The following is a 22,160-nucleotide window of genomic DNA, read 5'->3' as shown; positions in this document are numbered from 1 at the left end:
GGAACACTGCCTAGGCAAGGAGCAGACAATGCACTGTAGGCTAAAGACTATGCCCCCGACCCCTGCGTCTACAAGAAAAGACAGGACGCCAGATAGAGGAAAAAAAAACTGGCTTTTGAAGATAAATACAAAACAGGGAAAGGTGAGGTGGCAAAGTTGAAACCTCTTACACTATCTTACCAAAAGCACATATAAAGTGCCAGAAACATATGTAGGAATTCCTATAAGGCATACAGACGATGTTCCATGTTGGACAGGGAACAAGGAACAGTGCATCTGCACAATACGCAAAATACTCTATGTAGAATCATAACTTAGGTAGAAAATCATCTTCAGAAAAGAAGAACACCTTGCATAAACAGGCGTTGAAACCCAATGGGGCCACAAAGTAATATACGTCCAAAATAACGTGAACCAAAACCGGTCAAGAAGTAATAAAAAAACATACCTGCAGAGGGCAGGAGCACCTCACCGGGTGCCACCTGTAGGTGGAGACTAAAAAGAAAAATCCAATGGGCAGTGCCCTAGAGCGGCTCAAGAGAAAGAAGTCAAGAAGACCACTCCCCCGTACAAGCCTAGTACGGGAGGAATAAGAGACCGATGGTACGAAAAGGAGTATTTTACTTACTCTGTAAGCATCTATTCGTGGCCTTTAGTGCTGCGGATTCACATGTTCTGCAAACTCCTGCTGTCGAATGTTGGGCCCGGACTCTTCAAGTTGCTTTTCCTCGAGGAAGTTTATGATCAGCGTTGTGAATCGTTTCTCCTCCTCCTCAAGGTCACGCGCATGTACAACGGTTCCTTTATTAGATAATGTTTTTCCCCTTGCTGTATATGGAGTGAGGATATAGTCTGTATTTGTGTGTATTCTTCTCACCATCTAATACCTGCCGGGGAGGCAGGAAGGTGCATGTGAATCTTCAGCAATACACGCTACAAATACACATGCTATGCATAGACAGTAAAGCAGTACCCCTCTCGCGGTGGCTTTAGGCATGAGATGGTGTATTTGTTTGAAATAATGTTTGAAGGATTGTTAGTCGAACTATAGCTTGTTGTCTTGCTTGAACATCCACACACTAATGTTTAGTAAATGTATGTGGACTCATCCATGTTGCTGCTTTGCAAATGTCACTAAGAGGGATATTTCCCAAGAAAGCCATGGCTGCTCCCTTTTTCCTTGTTGAATGAGCCCTTGGCATAGTTGTTAATGTTCGTTTTGCTTTAGCATAACAAATTTGGATGCATTTGACAATCCATCTGGCAAGTCCTGCTTTTGAAACAGCCTTTCCTTTATGTGGATTTCGAAACAAAACAAGTAGTAGTTGTGTTTTCCTGACGGGTTTTGTACGTTCCAAGTAATAGAGAAGTGCCCCTTTAACATCAAGTGTATGCAAGGCACACTCTGCCACTGTCTCTGGTTTTGGAAAGAAAACAGGTAACTCTAGAGTTTAATTTGAATGGAAAGGAGATATAACCTTAGGTAAGAACTTTGGGTTTGTGTGTAAACACACTTTGTCCAGGAACATTAGAAAGCATGGTTCTGCCACAGTGAGCTTGTGCATTTCGCTAACCCTTCGTAGAGATGTTCTAGCTATAAGAAAAGCCACCTTCCATGTTAAAAATTGTATTTGACAATTATGCAGAGGTTCAAATGGTGGCCCCATAAGCCGGCGTGTTAGTACAATGTTTAGGTTCCACATATGTACTGGAGGTGTATGTGGTGAAACTACCTTATCTAATCCTTCCATGAAGGCTTTAATGACAGGAATATGGAGCATTGACTGGTGTTCTGTTTTATAGGAATGCTGCTAAATGCAACCATATTGAGGTACATGACAAATCTGCCCTTTGTAAGTGTAATAAGTAACAGACTAATGGCTGTTCTGTTAGTGAAGATGGGCTATGTTTAAGGATGCACAGTAGTGAACAAAACATTTCCATTTTGCAGCGCAACAAGCCCTTGTGGTTGGTCTTTTGGCCTCCTTTAGAATAGAAATTCATTCTGGAGGGAGATTTAAGTATGCACATTCTATGACCTCAGGAGACAGATCACAAGATTGACATGTTGTGCACTGGGATGACTCACCTTGCCCCTGCAGTGAGTGAGAAGGTTTGGATAGTTGGGCAGTTTCTTGTGAGGTACTAGGGATAACTTGAGAAGTGTTGTCTAACATGGCTGTCAGATCCCTGTGGAAGCAATTAGTATTAGGGTCATAAAAAGTCTGTTTGAGTTTTCTGACCACATATGGAATGAGTGGGAGAGGAGAAAAAGAGTAAACAAATATCCCTGACTAGTTCATCCATAAAGCAGTCCCTCTGGATAGTGGGTGTGGGAACCTGGATGCAAAGCTTTGGCATTTTGAGTTTTTGGCAGTGGTGAACAGGTCTATTACAGGGGCTTCCCCACCGGGGGAAGTGTTGTTGCAGTAATTGTGTGTGTATTTCTCATTCGTAAACTTGTTGCGGTGTCCTGCTGAGCAGGTCTGCAATGGAGTTTTCCTGCCCTGGTACAGATTGAGCCAGGATGAGAATTTTGTGTATGTTTGCCCATTTCAATATGGTCTGCGATACTTGTGACAGTTGTATGGAATGGGTCCCGCCTTGTTTCTGAATGCAATACTGTAGTAATGAAGTCATGAAGTCAGGATATAACAAATACATTGCAGTCATATTGTCTATTCAGAGAAGGACAGTTTTCCCTGTTATGTTTGTTAGGAATTCTTTGAGAGCCATGTACATGGCTAGAAGCTCAAGCATGTTGATGTGCATTGTCTGTTGTTGTGAGGTCCAGTGTCCCCGAACCACAATGCCCCATATGAGTACCCCACCTCATGACTGATGCATTGGTTATAACTGTCATCTGCGGGATTGGGTCCTTGAAGGCTCTTCCCTTCAGTATGTTTGAGGTGTTCCACCATTGTAGTGCCTGATGGACCTTGGGTGAAACCAACACTACAACTTCCATGTTTAGTATCGCTTATGACCACTACGATGCAAAACACTCTTTGAGAGGTCTCATGTGTAGTCTTGAATGTGTGACTATTGCTATGCATGCAGCCATCATTCCCAATAGGCACATCAGTGTTGTGACTGGTATGCGATGGGGTGGCTGAAAAAGACCCTTTTGTTTTTGGAGATTGAGAACCCTTCGTGGATTGGGGTAAGCTTTTCTTGATACTGAGTTGAGTATCACGTCTAGGTATGGTTGTGCCTGGAGTGGTTGAAGATGCAATTTTGTTGCACTGATAGTAAACTCCAACTGGTAAAGTAGGTCTATTATTTTTTGGGTGTCCTTTAGACATTTATCGTTGGTTGGACTCTTGATCTGCCAATCATCGAGATATGGAAAGGCATGTTTTCTCTTTGTAATTTTGCTGCTACTATGGCTAAGCATTTTGTAAACACCCTTGGGGCTTTTGTCACCCAGAAAGGTAGCACTTTGAATTGATAATGATGTCCACTTACCACAAACCTAAGGTATTTTCGGTGTGCTGGGTGGATCGGAATGTGGAAGTTAGAACCTTCAGGTCTAATACAGTCATGAAGTAGCCCTTTTGAAGTAGTGGTATTGCATCTTGCGATATGATCATATGGAAGTGTTTGGATAGTATGCAACGGCTGAGTGGTAGCAGGTCCAGAATAGGCCGTAGTGTTCCATCTTTCTTTGGTATGAGGAAATAAAGAGAGCAGACTCTTGTTTAGATGTTTGAGTGGGACTGGTTCTATGGCCTTTTTTTGTATATCAATGCATTTACTACTCCTGTTAGCAGATCCATATGTTGTCGATTTAGCGTCTGCCGTTTTGGTGGGATATTTGGTGGTTGCTGAGTTGATTCTAGGCAATATCCCGGCTTGATTATTTTTAGTACCCACTGATCTGATGTGTTTGGGCACAACTCGCAGAATTGTTACAGCCTTCCCCCCGACAGGTGTTTAGTGGTGGGGGATGGGCAAGTCAATTAGCTGGCGGTGTAGAGGTGCCCCTTTTGGGGCTACCTTTACCTCGGCCCTTGTTTTTGTATCCTCCACGATAGTGTCCGCTCCCTAGCTAGTAATATTGCTGTTGCTGGCACTACGTGGTGTTTTCTTGAGTAGAGGCTTTTGCTGCCCTGTGCCCATGACAACGGTTAAAGGGCTATTGCTTCTGAGGTGCTGTTTGTCAGGCACCCATGGATTTGGCTGCATCAGTGTCTTTTTAGCTTCTCTAATTGTGTGTTTACAGCTGGACCAAAGAGGTTTTCCCCATCAAATGGGATACTAAGAATATATTGCTGCACCTTGGGTTTGAACACAGATATGCATAGCCATGCATGCCTACAGAGAACGATTGATATATTGATGCCCCTTGCAGTAGTGATAGCTCCATCTAATGCACATTTGATTGTTACATTTGATATTTATCCCCCCGCATTTATTAGGTCCTCCTTGTTTTTTGTATTCTTCCGGGAGAAGTTGTATTAGATCTTGCATCTCATCCCAGGTTGCCCTATAGTAGGTCAACTGAATTAGCTATCTTCCAGTGCTTTGCGTGACCTCCTGCTACTCTTTTGCCCGCAACATCAATTCTTTTGCTTTCTCAGTCTGTAGGATGTAAATAAGGTCAGTTGGAGATGGCCTGCATTTCTTTTCTATGCGAGGAGTTAGGTCCCTGGATTTGACTGGATCCTCGAAGATGTCTTTGGATACGTTAATGATGGAGCCAAGCATTGGGAGATATTGAATTGTGAACTCTGTACTCGAAGGTGTCCACTAGGAAGTCATTTGGCTCCTCTGTAGTGTGCATGGAGAGGTTGTGGTAGTCTGCCGCTCTTTGGATGACACTGTGTTATGAGGCGGTCTCATCTGGACGCTTTTGTAGGTATTGACGGCACCATATCTGGGTCAAGCAGGACCACATCATAATCATCCCAAGGGTCAGTGGCATGTGTTCCTTGCGAGTTTGTGTCCTGTATTTCCCCCTCTTCCTTCTCTTGTGGAGAGGGTACCTGCGTTTGTGGTGACTCTTGGGGGGGGGGGGGGGGGGGGGGGGAGGGGGGGGGGCTGAAAGACATTTGACTTGTGGCCCTGTGTTCCTGTGACACTTTTGGTGGAGGATGTGGCAAGGATCGATTCTGAGCCTGCCACTTGGCATTTTCTTTACGCCTTTCCGCCATAAATTGTTGCAGTCCCTCAAAGACAATGCCTTATTTGACACTTACTCTACACTTACGTATGAGTCTTTTGTTTCTTTCGAGCCAGTGGTTTGTCCTCAGAAACTTTGTGTGACTTGGAAACCCCACAGCTGAGACTTATCTTCTGGTCAGAAGAGTTTGTGGTTTTTCAGTCCTTGGAACAGAGATCTGCTTCGATTCCGATGAGCTTCAGCCTGAGCGTTTCTTTAGATCCGATGATTTTCTCTGTTCACAGCCTGCTTTGCATTTTTTGGTGCTGATGTACTTGCCGGTGCCGATTTATGCTTTGGTACCAGTGTGTCAGTTGGTGCCAACTGATGCTTAGATGCTGGTATCTCAGTCGACCTCGACTTATGCTGTGACCTGTTAGCCTGATTGAGAACATTCTCGCCCCTTCTCGGCTCCGAGGAGTGCTCACGGCGTCGGCCTGAGCACGAGGGCTGGGGCGCATCATGGCACGGAGGCATATGTGGAGAGGAGTAAGATTTTCTTTACATGGGGGGTCGACTGTATTGACGGTACGTGGTGTTGTCCTGGTCCTCTGCCCAGAATCAGAGATGAGCCCTAGCAATGTGGACCACTCTTCGTGCACCAGAGCATGTTCTTCCACAGGGGATGAATCGGAAGAGATGTAGTGGGGGTGGCGATCACCACCCCACCTTCGACCGGAGCATCAGCTTCCCATTCCCCGTCGTGAGAGAACTCTGCCTCAGCTGCCAGTTCCATGGTATGTGCCAGGCATCGATCCAAAAGGGTCCACAGACTTTTCTTGCATTTTAATAATGTGCAAGCACGCACTCGTCCTCCTTATACTCCAGATAAGGGCATAAATGACAAACCTTGTGTGTATCAGTGTGTATTTGGCCCGGCACCGAGGGCACAATCAGACGAGGTCCTTGTTCATCTCCATCACCCGGAGACAGTCATTCTTGACAAGTGTGTGTGTGTGTACTGGGCGCCAAGTAATGTCCCCCGGCTCCTAGACTATGTGAGGGTCATCTACTGGATCTTCGGATGCGTTTTTTTGTTGACCAGGTGCTGCGTGGGCATTAAATGCTGCCGAGCTCAGACACAGTCCATCCGAGCTCAATGGTGGAAATAAACTTTCTAACAAAAGAGCATTTACATGTGCAATACCTCGAGAGGGAGGAGAAACTACGCACAACGTTGATCATGAAACTTCCTTGAGGAAAAACAACTTGTAGAGTCTGAGCTCCACACTAGATGGCAGGAGTAGGCACAGCATGTGTATCTTCAGCCCCAACACATACTTTGGATACAGAGTTTAAGATTCTGTTCCACCCCGACTGTCCCGAAAACATTGTAAGGCAGAATCTGCATGAGCATTAAACAGATGTACACCATCTACAGACATGTCTACCAATGTGGATTGAACCGCCTCTGTAAAACCGGAGTTGCCTAGCCAGGCATGACGGCGAAATGATACTGAAAGAGCCATGGCTTGCCAAACAGAATCAATGATATCCATGCCACATCAAATCATCAATTTAGCTGCTTGTTGGCAATCATGGAGTAACTGGTTAAGATCTTTACAAGTCTCACCCGGAAGCAAGGAGAAAGGCGTGAGACCGTATCCCACAACGAGTGAGAAAATCGACTCAGAACACAACTGGTATTAAGTGACTGTAAGGCTGACCTGGTGGCAGAAGAAACATGTCGACCCAAAGTATTGTGAGTCTTGTACTCCCTGTCTGGTGGGACGTTAGGAAGAGCACTGTCAGGGGAGATTGTAGCAGCCTGAACCACAAAGCTGTGTGGAGTTGGCTGCTGTAGAAGGCAGGCCAGGTCTCTGGGGGCAGGACAGTGTCTATGATCTATAGACCAGTCCACTGGGTCCCCCGTACCAAGTTTAGCCCAAGATCCCAACAAAATATCATATAGGGCTTCACTGTAGCTACCCTCCTCAGAAGCTCAGCAAAAGCTGAGCTAACCTCTGTAGCCAGGCCGGGAGGAGAAAACAAGCCTGAGGATGGGGAGGACTCAAGGCCACTAGCCTCACCCAGCTCAGATAGCCAACTAACCTCAAGAGAGGCTGAACAGTATCTGTCATGGGTTGAATAAACCCCATTAATTCTCCTTCCTCTCCAAAAACCTATTCACCTGCAGGAAAAACTGTAGGGGGCTCCTACCCTGAAGAAGGAAAATTGTCCGAGGTGAACTGTACCCCCGACACTGCCCGATGTCGATGTGTTGCCACCTCGGCATCGGAGAGATGACGTAGCGTCGATAGACGCTGCCGACATCAGAGCTGGCTGATCAGACATTGGCATCACAGGTGGCAACCCCGAAGGGCTGTGCACTGGTGCCAACACAGATCAGACTACAGATTCAGAGGGCCTAACTGAAGCCGAGAGGGACCGCACCGGCGTGGAGTCAGTCAAAGCTCCTCTGACCTCCTTGGGGCTGAAAAGTGCACCAGAGGGAAGAGGAGACCCAAAGACTGCATGAAGGGAGAAATAATACTCCAGCATCTGGTCTGGTGGGAGAAGTGTGGCGCAGCAGCTAGAGCGGCTGACTCCAGAGTGCGGGGCTCACCGTTTGATACCCGGCAGCTGTGCAGCTTAGCCTCATGTGACTCTGGGCAATAGCTCACTTAATGTCACCAACGGCCCCCAGAACCTTGAAACCTTAAGGGGTGAAATGTTTGCGCTTTCCAAATAGGAGTTATTATTATTAAAGAGTCGCCCCTGCTCCATGGCATACTGGGAGGCAAGAGGTAGACTTGCCAGACTCCTCACTCGGAGGACAGGGAGGAGCTTCAGAGACGCTGCACGTATGCGGCGAAGCTGGGGAACACCGCGATTTCGTCTGCTTATGTTGCAACTTACCTTTGGACATCGAGGTCGATGAACACCCACGGGAAGGACTTCTGGAGCCGTCTCTCAAGCATTACTTGTAACAAGGAGACCATGAACGACGTGGAGCCTGTGACAACCACGCCGCCAAGAGTTTCATGCGAAGTTCCTGCAGTGCCTTCGGCCAAAATTGGCGACAGGAGTCTCACTCCTTGGAGTCATGGTGTTCGCCAAGACACCACATACATATATATGAGGGTCTGTGTCCGACATCTGCCGTCCACAGGACCACAGGGTTTGAACCCTGAGGACATTTAGAAAAAAGCACACAGTTTTTTCGACAAAAAATGTCGAGATAGGCCAGAAAACAGAAAGAGGAACCGCTCTTTGGATCCTTGTTGGAAGCATGAAAAGAAAAACTGACGTCAGCGCACCAGGGGGGAGCTTATATGGACTCGGTTGACGTCACTTCCAGTGGAAGATGCCCCTACAGAGTTACTCAACACCATGTATCAACGCGCAGAGGTACTGCTCTAGAAAAGTTTCCGAATCCAGTCTGGCGCTTGCGGATAATTCAAAGGTAAGGAATCTGTGGCTAGACGTCTCTATCAGTTCTATACTGTTATCTTTTCCCCGTTGGGCTCCTGCTCTTTGATTGATCCTCCTACTCGTTCATTCTATCCTCTGTATAGTCAGAATAAAAACTGCTCTGTCAGAGTACACACGCCTCACTACACCATTCTCACATTTGCCATTACCTACGAACTACCTTCTGTCTTCAGTGTGCGCTATCTCCTTTTTGATTCTTCTCATGTGGCAACCTAATTGTTGGTATACTTTTCTGGCCTCTATCCATCCTGCCTCTAGCCTTTAGTCTTTTAATCATCTACTTAACTAAGATGACCTGCTGCTCCCTGCTCAAGAACAATCTTTCTGTTTACACCCTGGTTTATAGCGTTTTATTCATTTTCCACTGCTTATATTACTTTTTGTTATTCTTTTGATGAAATTGCTTTACGAATTCAAAGTGCCAGTTGTTGCCTGCAGCAGGTTTGCAATGGAGAACGGAGACCATAAAATATTTTGAGGTAAAAAATTTCTACTGTGAGAGCGACTTGGAAGACGGGAATTTGAGAGGGGCAGTATCAACAGCAAGACAATTACTCAGTTTTTGGTGTATCACCTATGGACAGAGTCGCAATTTTTAAAATTCCCCCAGCAAACATGCTTATGACTGATGAAATGTTGTCGGAATATGTTACTTACCTTGTAAGCATTGATTCGTAGTGTGTAGTGCTGCAGATTCACAAGCTATGCACACTCCTTGCATCTAGTGTTGGGCTCGGACTTTGCAACTTGTTGGTGGCAAGACATTGAGAATCATCCTCTTCGATTGAATGGGCATGCTCAACGGCTCCATTGTTAGATTGCTAATTTTTTCCCCACCATCATGCGAGTAAGGATGGAATTTGTGAAGATAAAGGATTAAGAATTCTATGTGTAAGGCTAAAATATATCTACATCCTTGGATATAGCACGTTTATACATAAAATTTGACATCAGAGAATGCCTGTTCGGGAGGTAGTAGGATGTAAGTGAATCTGCAGTACTACACGATAAGAATAGATGTGTTCAAGGTAAGTTACATACTCCATTTGTAGCATATGTTGGATAAAGATACACATGACTGAAAAGCAGTTTGCCCCCAGCGGTGGCAGAGGGTGCAGATGTGTGGAATAAAGTTCTTAACACTAACCAACAAGAGCTTTTTGTCTTGCTTGGACATCCACACCATATTAAGAGGGTAGGAGTACAATGCCTCACATTCCAAATCTCAATTTTCCCCAATGCATCATGGTAAATGCAGTGCATGATAACGTTAAAGCAGCAGTCTTTAATTTTTCACCCTTGTTTGTGCAGCCTGTGCTGTGTAACTCTGAACATGTATTACTGGGTTAATTCCTTTATCGGTAGAGAGCAACAAGTCAAATTGGGAGTGCTGTAAATGCTGCCCAAAGTTTTCTCAGGTCTCTGTACCACACAATGGGTGCAGGTGCATCAACACAAGCTCGTCAGCTCAATCGCTCAAGGAAGTCTTCACTCAATTTTCTCCAACGCATCATGGTAAATGCAGTGCATGACAACTCTTACTTCAGTAGTAGCCTTTAATTTTTCACAATTATTGGTGTAGCATGTGCTACGTAACTCTAGACACCTGTTTCTGGATTCATTCCTTCATCAGTAAAGAGCAACATGTTGTTTTGGGGTGTTGGAAATGTAGCACCAACAATGGTGAATACTAAACACTTTTTAACTGAAGTGAGTGTGGTCATGCACTGCATTTACTTCAGTGAAACTAGGCTAATTGTGTGTTGGCATGCCAAGCAGTGCGCTCACTCATCCTTTTGTGATTGACTCCTGTTATTGGGCAGATGAGAACTGGGATGCACCTGTGCTCTGGGAGTGGTACTATACCTGAAAATACTGAGCAGCATTGCCAGCACCCCCACATTTCACTAGTTACTCTCTACTGAAGGACAACAATCCTGAAACGCGTGTCCAGAGATAAATAGCACTGGATGCACCAACAATGGTGAATACTAAAGACTTTCAACAGAAGCGAGTGTTAGCATGCACTGCATTTACCACAATGTATCTTGCTATTTGTGTGCGTGAGTGCTCCCTCTTCCTTTTGTGATTAGCTCCACGCAATAGTGTTTAGTAAAAGTATGTGGATTAGTCCATGTAGCAGAGTTTACAAATGTCAGCTAAATGAATGTTCCCTAAAAAGGCCTTTCCTTCTAATAGAATGTGCTTGCAGAACTGATGGTAATGTATGTTTGGCTTTTATGTAACATATCTGTATGCATTTTACAATCCATCTCACAATTCCTGCTTTCGAAATTGTGTTTCTTTTTCTAAGGTTGGAGAAAACAACAAATCCCTCTTGTGTTTTACTAAAAGATGTAACCCTACTAATTAAACACATTAATGCCCTTTAAACATCAAGTGTGTGAAGTGCCCTTTCTGAAATTGCCTCTGGTTTTTGAAAAAACACTGAAAGGTCAAGGGTTTGATGCAAGTGAAAAAGGGATAGGACTTTGGAAAAAACTTTGGATTCATCTGTAGTCGTACCTTGTCTTGGGAAACTTGAAAGCACGTTTATTTTTAGGTCTCGCCGGACCCAGCGCATGCGCTGGTCTGGCGAGACTTATTGAGAGGGCTCCAAAAAGTGCTACCAGGCCAGCCTAGAGCTACAGTGCATGTGCGCGGGCACGCGCGCCACTTTTACCGAGATTTTTCACTTTAGCGGCCGCAGGGCCGCTTTGCATAGCCAATAGGTCTCGCTTTTGGGACCTTATAAGTATTTAGTTATGCAAGTGTTGCATAGCTAAACACTTATAAGGTCCCAAAGGCGAGACCTATTGGCTATGCCAATGCTTGTTTTTATTGTGAGGGCCTACAACTCACTAACCTTCTTAATGATGTGATAGCTACTAGAAAAGCAACCTAACACGACAGGAACTGTAGAGATTAGAAATGCCATGGCACAAAACGCGTGGACGTTATTCTGGTAAGTACCATATTTAATTCTATGAAAGCTTTAAAGAACAGTATGCAGAAAAAGGACTGGTGCTTCTGATTTTGCAGGTATGCTGCAATTGCAGCAAGGTGCAGTCGTATGGAAGTGTATGCTAGCCTTGATTTTTTTAGGTGCAGCCGATAACATACTATCTGTTGAACTGTGGGAGCACAAGGGTCTATGTATTGAGCCATACAGTAATGGACAAACCTTTTCCATTTAGCTGAATAGCAGGCTCTAGTTGATGGATGCTTTGCCTCTAATAAGAATGTCCATACACTCTGGAGTCAGCTGTAACTATCCAAATTCTATAACTTCAGGAGCCAAATTGTGAGGTTTAGTTGTTTGGAGTTGGAAAGCCTGACACTACCCTCGCTGTTTGTTAGAAGATTTGGAGCGTTGTGAAGCCTCTCATGGTGTACTAGGAACAATTGTTGAAGTGTTGTGTCCCAGGGTTGTCACTCCAAGGTGGGAGCCACTAGTATCATTGTGAGAGATGTCTGAGTTTACTTACAAGAAAAGAATCAGTGGGAGAGGTCGAATAGCGTCGGCAAATATCCCTGATAATTCAGCCGCAGTGCATGGTCTATGGATTGTGGGTGATGGTGCCAGGAGGCGAAGCTTTGGTATTTTGTGCTTTCAGCTGTGGCGAGCAGGTCCATGCCAGACATACCCCCCCCTAACGGTGGAAGTAGCGTTGGAGGACTTGGGGGTGAAGTTACCACTCGTGGACTTGTTGCTGTGTCCTGCTGAACACGTGTGCCATATAATTGTCCACTACTGGGAGATCTACTGTCAAAAGGAGAATGTGATGGTGGAGAGTCCAATGCCAAATTTCCAGCACTAAGTGAGACAACTGTATCGAATGGGTGTCCCCCCTGCTTCTGTATGTAATACATTGCTGCCATACTGTCTGTTCTGAGAAGAACAACTTTCCCAGTTACATTGGTGATGAAGGCTTTCAGTGCTAACTGAATTGCTGTGAGTTCTAGTACACAGACATGCAACGTTTGCTGTTGAGTGGTGTATGCACCCTACACCTTCATGTCTTCTCAGTGTGCAATCCACCCTAGGAGTGATGCATCGGTGGGCACGGTCACTTGCGGACTTTTGTCGGCTGCCCTTGCTTGAGAAGATGGTCTGTGCTCCATCATTGCAAGGACCGATGGACCGTGGTCAAAGTCAACACTAGATCCTTTAAACTGTCCTTCGTTTGGGACCATTGTTGTGCCAGACAATCTTGCAGGGGGCACAACTGACCCTAAGAGAGGCGTTAGTAGATTTAATCTTGTGAATTCCCAACCACCAAGGGCTGTCGCACTTCCTTCTTTTGTCCTGAAGAAGACCCTATAAACACACACATATATACACAGGGTCGAAACGTCGATGTACAACCATCTCATGTCGTGGCTCACTATAGCAGTTGTTTAAAAAAATAGGACTAGCTAAAGTAAAAGACCTGAAAAGGATGGAGAATTTATGTTATTGTCTTGTTTAATGTTTGAATTTGAAAGGTCACACATTTGCACTATGTCACCACAGTCACCCATTGAATTGTCTGTGTATTTGTTATTGTTTTTTCTTTGTCAGACAGCCCCCATTGGTATTATCTTTTTGTATAAAATAGTTTACACGATTAGCGAGAAAAATATATAAACAAAACAAATAATTTCAGAAATACATATATATGTTTGATAAAAACTTACAGAGGTACATTTATAAAAGTCTAGTACAAAATCACTTGATTGAGAAAGAAATAATCAGGTTCTGAACCAGTACCCGTTGGAAACGCGATCGAAACAATACCGTCGAGTGGAGAGAATTGTGCGTCGAAGGGGGATTCGAAAACGATATCGACCCGGAGCGCAGCAATGAACATATGAACCCGATGGCGGAGAAAACAATCCAAGGATGGAGCCGATGCCCATGCGCACTATCGTCCTAGGGAGGAGTCACCTACCTCGTGACTACAAAGACTTCTTCCAAGACAAAAGCAAACTGCAAACATCCAAACCCAACACCAGATGGCAATCTATGCAAAAATATACAATCTGCAAGCTCATATGCCTCGAACATGATTTTCCGATCGAAACTATTTTCCGATCGAAACTAGGTCCTAACTATAGCTACCTACTGGCAACTGCCAGCAGAAATTATTTACACATATACATACAAACTACCGAGAGCTTAACCCTTTCTTTATACCCCAAAAATATCACTGGGGTCAGCACCGAGCTGCGCTAGCATGAAACAATCACAACGTTCGTCCTTGGCCTTAGGCAGGCATAACCACATGGGGCTACTTCTTCGATAATGAGATGCTGAACAAATGTGGATCTGCGGGAAAAATACGATCTAGGTCCTGGAAAACATTTTGTTACATAATGCACTTATCAGTTGACAAAGAGGAGGGGTATGGTAAACGAAACACCAAACACCTCCTGTGCTACATCAGTAAGAAATCTTAAGGAAACCACTTAAAACTGCCAATGGAGCTGCACCACTTCACAAGCAGTGAAAATAACTATCTTATGTTGAGTTTTTCCACATGGAGGAATATGGAAACATGAAGAATGTGAATCTGAAGTAATTAAGGTTGCAAACCTGTTAATGTTCAAACTCCCAAATGAAGAATGTCATTGTTTCATCATGCAAACTTTTTTTTTATAATAGTGAAAAATCTGCTACAAAATCACAGCATTTGGACAATTTGGGTAAAAAGAATAGAACATAAATCCACATGTGGCAATTTTAATAACAGTTCCCAAATAGCTGATACAGAATAGACTAAAATCGAACCCATCAAAAACCTGACCTAATGAACTAAGGTCCTGCACAGTCCCTGATCACCAGGTGCATCATTTAGGAGTTATTTTTGACAAAGATCTTTCAGTAAGGGCCGTATCTAGTCAGGGGTAAAAATGAATAAACGTCATCTAAGGTTTCGGTGGAGATTGTTTCCATATGTGGCTGTTGGTGTACCTGCCATTTTGGATCAGTTCCCCTCCAAGACGTACCTCGCCTTGCCTATAGAGGCTTCAACTCTACTCGAAGTAACATGTATCTACTCTGACAGGGTCACAGGCACTGGCTCCCAGTGAAGAAGACAGTAGAACTTAAGGTGGCCTGCATCTCCTACTGGCCTGCAGCACCCATGGATCAATGGTGCTATGTGGTTAGGCCAAACACCACGTTCCTATAAATACAGTGCACTCCCTACCACTCATCTTCTACATTACACCACTAAAAACACAAGTTTCATAACTCAAAACCTTTTCATAAGGAAATCTGGCTTGCATCTGTCTTCCTATTCTGCATATCATCTTGTATTTACTAGAAATCTTCATAGCACCATGAAGCCTGAAGGATGGGCGTGGTTATATATAAAATAACAGCATAATATGAACATAACTGCTTTGGTAACTGCAACTCAGAGTGTACTCTAACAGTAGGGGACAAAGTAATATATGTAACGTTATGGTGAAGCAAGGGTAAAGAGTAAAACGCTATATGATACACAAATGTGTGTATATTTATTTTTAGCAGGAATACAAGGTTCTTGGTACTTACAGTGTCACTGTATGACAACAAACACTACAGTCTGTTGACAGTAAAAGTGGCATGGGCTTTCTCGAATAGTTTTTGCTCACCTGTTGAAGTACATGTCTTTCCCTTAGAGTCATTAATCTTCTATGTAGCTCAACTAGCTCATCTAGATACGCCTGAAATTTGAAAACAAATACGTTAAAGATCCTAACTTTCAAAGCATACTTAACCAAATGCATTTTCTTGAGTGATTTGGGTACTTACATTACACATAAAAATGGTCATTAATTCGCAAATAATTATTGAGCAATGCAGCTGCCTTTATCTATGTAATCTGCCCATTTGCAACGTACAAATGTGCATTTCAATACGCAACAATATATTATTATAAATTTGATGAACATATTTCGAGTCGCAAAGGAAAAAGTGCATCAAACGGGCACACCCTTATTTCAGCTGACAAAGCACATAGGCCTGTTGCAGGGATTCTGTTCAGGAACAGAACTATGCTCGGGACAACAGGAAATCAGCATGTAGGAACTGGGTTACTATACCACCTCAGTATCTATGAGCCAGAGTCTGAAAAGCTATAGTGCCTCACTTGCCCACCTAACCTTTCCAGAAAAATAAGTGAGTTGGCATCCTAGAACACAACAATATCAACCCTCTCAGGGATCGCGGTAACAGGACACATCCTTTCGCTCACTCACTCGTAAAAAAAGATAAACAAGAGACACAAAGGAAGTTTATAATATTTATTTAAACTGTCGTGCTCCAAGATGCAGCATTTGCGCCACAATCAGAAAACAGATGCATACCACAAATATCATTAGCATGGTTAATGACCCATATACCATAAAAGCCCTGTCATATTATAAGACAGATTAGCCTAAACCCCGGCCCTTTTCCATGGAAGCTAAAGGATTATGTATTACAGATCTATGGGATTAGTGGTGGGCCCCCCACCTTAGCATATAGATGGATATTCTACATCTCAGCTGGTGCAAAACTTTTGCCTCAAGACCTTTGTTCAGTGTGTGTTTTTCAGAAACCTTGTCCTCACTTATAGGGCAAGACATGCATGCTCACAAACAGCAGCTGCTTTCTCTTGTTATGTCTAGGTGCTAGTGTCAGACCAGAGAAAATAAAAAGGGCCATTGTTGGGTGACCTTTTCTAGTGTGTTCAAGCTAAATCCCAGGAAAAGAACAAAATACGAAAACATGTGCAAGTTCTGCGTGAAAATGCAACGTGCTACAAAAACAAGCATGTCAAATAATAACTTGTGCAAAATGGGCCATGCAGGAAACACACAATAGGTCTACATGTACACCTACTAAGCCAAAGCCCAGTACTGAAAGCCAAGTGTAGGCAAAATCATTCACAAAGTGTAAACTGTTCAGTTCCAACACTTTCCATTGAGCATGTTCAAGGTGCCAGCATCAACTGAAGCAAGCAACAGACTAAGGTCCAGGGGTACCTTTCGCAATGTACCACTTTTACCAGCATTGTGACTTGCCCCTTAAAACAAAACCTAAAATGGACATCTGCAGAACACTGCATACTTCCATGGCTTCATTTGTAGTTAGTGCAATGAGACACTGCTGATCTAATGTTAATGAGGTAAGCCCTTTGATCCTCTTTGCATCCCATTTGCACATAGGGCAAAGGTCAAATGAAAGGCTTTTCGTAGTGCTGAGCTATGCAAAGCTAGCATAGCACTGCAGAAAGCCTGATAATGCATGTGAAAGTGAAATTATTAGTACGCCAATGGAGTGATCTAGCTATGCTCTGAAAAAAGGTCATTTGATAAAGGATTCCAGCCAGTTCATTTTGATAAAATAACTTATTAGGTAGTAGAAAAAAAACTCCTTACCTTGTCACACTCCCCATTCTTTAATGGCTTTTCAGACATGGCCTGCTTAATTGGGCTTTTAACTTCTACAATCTGGGGTATGAAAGAAAAAAATGTTTAGCACAACTTTAATTTGGCTTTACTGTAGACATTACCGGAGGCCGAGTTATGGAACACCACGGTGACATGCAATATCCTTATTATGTACACCAGGGGGTACTTTATCTTGTATAATACATGGTCACACCCTCACCTTTCCCACAAACCACTTAAAAACCTTGGTGCATAACTCTTTCACATGAAAGAGTGATTGAGTGTGTTTGCAAACATGAATACAAATAAAACCTCTAGTCCAAAATTAAACACAAAAACCTGTTATTTATTTGCTGCAAACAGATATTATTACCAGTTCATTAAGTCAATTTAATTAAAAAAAATAAAAAGCTGCACTAGCTAGGAATGTGTAGAAACATGCAGAAAAATTCTAGCTTTTTTCTATCTAATGAGTCCAAAAAATAAACATGTTCTCTCTGCTTGTCATTATGAGCTACAAAATACATCAGAAGACAAAGAGGCAACATTCGGTTTCCCTTGGTTTAAACAGCTGCTTTCAGGCATTGTGAAGTCAGAACGCAACTGTAATAACTTATAATAGTAAAGTTCTGATGCCTTTTCTTTATAATCGGCGAATGGGTGCCTCACAAGTCGCAGATGATAAAGAAATCAGAGACTGGCATTTATATGGGGATTACAGAATCTCATGTATAATAATTACTTTCCGTACTGTCGAATAATATTGGAAAGGCAATGGTACTGCATAAATATAAAAATAATGATAACATTTATTCTGTTCTGGATTCTCCTGGAGCATATGACCAAGCTTAAAGAGAAGGAGCATCGTTACTTAAAAATGTTAGCTCCCTTACAGTCTTTAGAGGTACGGACTGACGCCAGAAACATGATGCATCCAAGTACTGCACGTTTCTGCCGTTGCTGCCAACCTTAAAATTTGTTTTAATACAGTGTTAAATCACAAGAATTCTGTGACTGAGATCCAAAACTAAAATTCAGGTGGTAAAGTGGAAAAACCTACAAAACGAACTTCGCATGCTGCTCCTCATTTTTAGTGCCTTAACCCCAACCTCACAGTAATACTATGCAGTAACTTTACTACTGCAGGGCTCTATAAGAGTGTCAATATCTAGCCCAGGTGTCTCCAACCAGTCGACCGCGAGCTACCCGTAGCTCGCAGAAACCTTAAGAGTAGCTCCCAGCTTGAAGTTTATTTTTAGCTAAGAACTGCAATAAATAAGTGTTGAGTTTTCCTTTTAAGGTTAAGAAAAGGCTAGGTTTACTGGGAAACAACCATTACAATGCAGTCATTACAATGCACTACCTTTACAACGCAGTCATTACAACGCAACATCCTTTACATCGCATGCCATTACAACGCAGCAATTACAATGCATGTCACTACAACGCATGCCACTACAACGCATGCCACTACAATGCATGCCATTACAACGCATTATAAGGTAAGTAATGGAAAATAGTAATTTTTACCCCTACACTAGCCAACACTTACCCTACTGTTGTAATCACTGAAGTGGGAATAGCAATTTTTACCCCTACACTATCCAACGCGTACCCTACTGTTGCACTCACTGGAGTGGGAATGGTAATTTTTACCCCTACACTATCCAACACGTTCACTTCTGTTGCCCTTAAAGTATTATGCGTTGTAATGGAATGCGTTGTAATGGAATGCGTTGTAAGTGTAGTTTCTAAAAATGCGATGTGATGGCAGGCGTTGTAAAATCATGTGTTGTAATGGATGTTGCAATGTAAAAACCGCGTTGTAAAGGCATGCGTTGTAAAAGTTTGCGTGGTAACGTGTCCTATTCTGTTTTCTTTACATTATTATCAGAGCCTGATATTGAGCAGTGCTCCACTCAGATTTATGACCCATATGTGTCAGAGGTTCAGAACTGAAGCACTGGGGTATTTAACTCTTGAATAAAAGTCGTTCTCAACCCAATATTGGAGCATGAGAATAAAATGAAATTTTTTAATACTTTTAAATCAGAGAAAATTAAAACTAAGAGTTAACTTAATGATTAAGTTAACTCTTCAATTTAATTTCTCCCTTTTTAAAATGTCACATTTACAAACAACAGACATCTTGCTCCCAGTGGCTTGTAGACACTGTGCCATATTTATAACTGGAAAATATAGTCATATTTCTTTCAGTGGGAGAAATTTAAGTGAAGAAAAGTTTTTCTAGGAATCATTGTCTTAAGTGTTTTTCTCTACTTTAAATTAAGCCCTAATGATTTATGAAGCATGTTTATTTGCTTTAAATTTGTCACATGTAAACAAAAGACTATTTTTCTGTTATAAATCTGGCATTATGTCTACAGGCCACTGGGAGTAATAGGCCTGCTGTTTGTAAAGACACTTTGACTTGGGAGGAAATTAAAATGATGAGTTTTGTGTAATGGATATAAAGAAAGTTAACTCTCCAGTTGCATTTTCTCTCTTATTACAGAAAAGGTTGGAGACCACTGATCTAGCCTGTGCCTGGGAACCGATTAGAAGATTTACCTTTCATTTAATTTAATGTAGATTCTATCTTTCAACATCGGCTAAATGTTTCTCCTTATGCTCTCTACTTCCTGTTATTGTCTATAAAAGTCTGGATTTCCTTGTCATAAGTGTTTGTCTCTCTGCAGCTTCGTCCTTTCTGCCTCTCACAGCCTTTCTCTCTGACCTGCCAACATATGTGAGACTGGGGAGAGAAAAGTGGGAGACTGCACAATAATGTAATGGCTTCTTCCTGGGGGGGGGGGGGGGGGGGGGGTGAGACTATTTATAAGACTATCATCCCTTTCCTCTTGAAACTCCCCCTTTGCCCAAAGTCGGAACATATCATAATGCAGTGCCATTACAAAGGCTAACGTTCTGAAATTTTATCAAGAACAGGGAAGGCATGTTTTTCTTAATGTTGCATTTTTAAATATGATTTAGAATTTCATATTTTTTTTAGACATATGTATGTATGAAACGGTACTTGTACAGCACAAATCTAGCAGGGAAGCAAAAGAGTAATTAACAGAAGGGTGAGGGTCGAATGCACAGTAATAAGAATAGGAAGAGAGAGGAGAGGAGGGGAAGCCATTGGGACAGGTGGCAGCTTTGTGTAAAGAGGTTTCTAAAGTGATGGAGATGGTCTTCCAGATCCTGAAAGCGAACGTGGAGAAAGCCTGCTTTAAAGTATTTTCCTCGCCTCCACTGTGGCAATATTCTGACTGCTTGTGTGTCACTGTTCAGCAGGGACAGCAATATTGTTGCCAGGTGTGTTTGGATGTTATTTCTACAGCTTCTGTTGAAGATGATCTATGCCAGGAGGAAGAGTCAGTGAAGTTCCTGCTGAGTTGGGACAATGCAGTTGAATGTTTTAGGGACCTTAACTAGACGAGTAGCAGCAAGCAGAAAGCCCTTTTCGGGTGGCATTATGATGATAGAACAGACTGGTTGAGCAGATCTTTGCCTCTGTCTAGCTGGGAGAGGATAAAAGCTTGCAATGTTGATCTAGAGCAGACTAAGGTAGGAAAGGTTTAACATTTTTCAGGAGAGGAGGGCTGCTGGCATGCATTTCTTAGAGGCGTGCTCTTTGAAATGCATGTAAAGAGTGAGACTAAAATAAAAACATCTTCAGGATAATTTCTTCACACATCTTGCACACCCAAGTTTAAATATATTTATAGCACCTACATTCATATTTCATAAAGTTGTTTGACAGGAAATAGTTAGATTATCTTCTAGTAAAAGCATCAGAGGTTTTTTAACTACATTCTACAGAACAAACAGTGGACAGAGCCTATGGCTGGAAATACTATTGAGAATGGAAATCAAGCTTATTCTGTACGTCAGCCCTGTGGATAGCAGAAAGAAAATGAGACTGCTTCGTCAATAACCCCAAAAATTCAAAGATTGCATCACTCAAAAAAAAATAAAAAAGCCTTGTCAAAAAACAAAGAATATTTTAACGATTTCGTCAAGCTGCAGTTTGTGTGCTTTGAGAATGTAGTCAGTGCTTTTTCATGCTTGATAATAAGCACCATCGGCAGACCCAGGGCACTGTGACGGGAAGTTGCTTCGCTCCTAGCTACGCATGCCTCTACATGGACAGGTGGGAGGAGCGAACCATGGCTAACATCCATCTTTTTGAAGAACATGTAGTGCTCTGGGCCAGCTACATTGATGATATTTTCATCATCTGGAAAGGGTCCAAACAGCTTGCTCTCCAATTTGTTGAGGAACGTAACAAAAATTATCTGAACCGGAGTTTCTCGTGTAATATTCATGAAAATACTCTTGAATTTCTTGATTTAAAACTCATGATCAACAACTCCCAGATCGAGACTAAGCTATTCCGTAAAGAGATTGCAGGCAACAGCATCCTACATGCTACCAGCAACTACCCAAGGAACGTAGTCTACTCTACAGCATTCCCTACGGGGAATTAATACGAGCCAGGCATAACTGTAGTAACAATGCCGAATTTGAGACAGAAAAGAAAATGGAGGGTTTTACATAAGGGGATACAGTACTGAGACCCTTACAAAAGCTGATGTGAAGGTGAGAAAATTGAAAAGAGATGCTCTTGTCACCTACAGTGGTAACACTCCGAGTGAAAATGAACCTATTAGATTCATCACCACCTATAGCAAATATGTCAATAAAGTCAGAGGGCTATTACAAAAACATTGGCATGTGTAACACATAGAGGACATTATCTCCAATTATGTAGCAAACCAGTAAATTCCTTAAAGACATGTTATGTAGAAACATGATTTCTAGTCAACAGGATGTGAGGAGAGTAATAAGAATAGCTGGATTTGTGACATACAAAAATTGCAAAGCATGTAAATCGAGCAGAACTGTACAATCATTTACTATATGTAAATTGAATGTAAATTGATACTTGTATAGCGCACTACTCACCCGCAAGGGTCTCAAGGCGCTTGTACGAATACCGCTGTGGAACCCATCCTGGCTTTCCCTGTGAGGCGTCCACTCCTGGGCACCCCCAAGGTGGAGGCCAGGCATCCTTAGCGTTGTGGGGGCCGTTGTGGAGATTAAGCAAGCTTTTGCCCAGAGTTGCAGAGTGGGACTCCATGATTGG

General features: G+C 42.8%; 1 protein-coding gene across 2 annotated transcripts in view; it reads right to left on the bottom strand.

Moving 5' to 3' along the window:
- MLLT3 (MLLT3 super elongation complex subunit) overlaps positions 1 to 22,160 on the bottom strand; it is a 504,841-nt gene that overhangs the window by 5,745 nt on the left and 476,936 nt on the right. For both annotated transcript variants that reach the window (XM_085634429.1, XM_085634424.1), the window contains 2 exons: positions 16,994 to 17,065; positions 15,224 to 15,295 (listed from right to left, as the gene is read on the bottom strand). In XM_085634429.1, coding sequence (XP_085490555.1) covers positions 15,224 to 15,295; positions 16,994 to 17,065 — 144 coding nt within the window. The remainder of the gene's footprint in view (positions 1 to 15,223; positions 15,296 to 16,993; positions 17,066 to 22,160) is intronic.

Source organism: Triturus cristatus, chromosome 2_1 (genome assembly GCF_964204655.1).
Source record: "Triturus cristatus chromosome 2_1, aTriCri1.1, whole genome shotgun sequence".
NCBI classification, from domain to species: Eukaryota; Metazoa; Chordata; class Amphibia; order Caudata; family Salamandridae; genus Triturus; species Triturus cristatus.
Note: the sequence above shows the minus strand (reverse complement) of the source record. Positions and strands in the feature narration are given on the sequence as shown.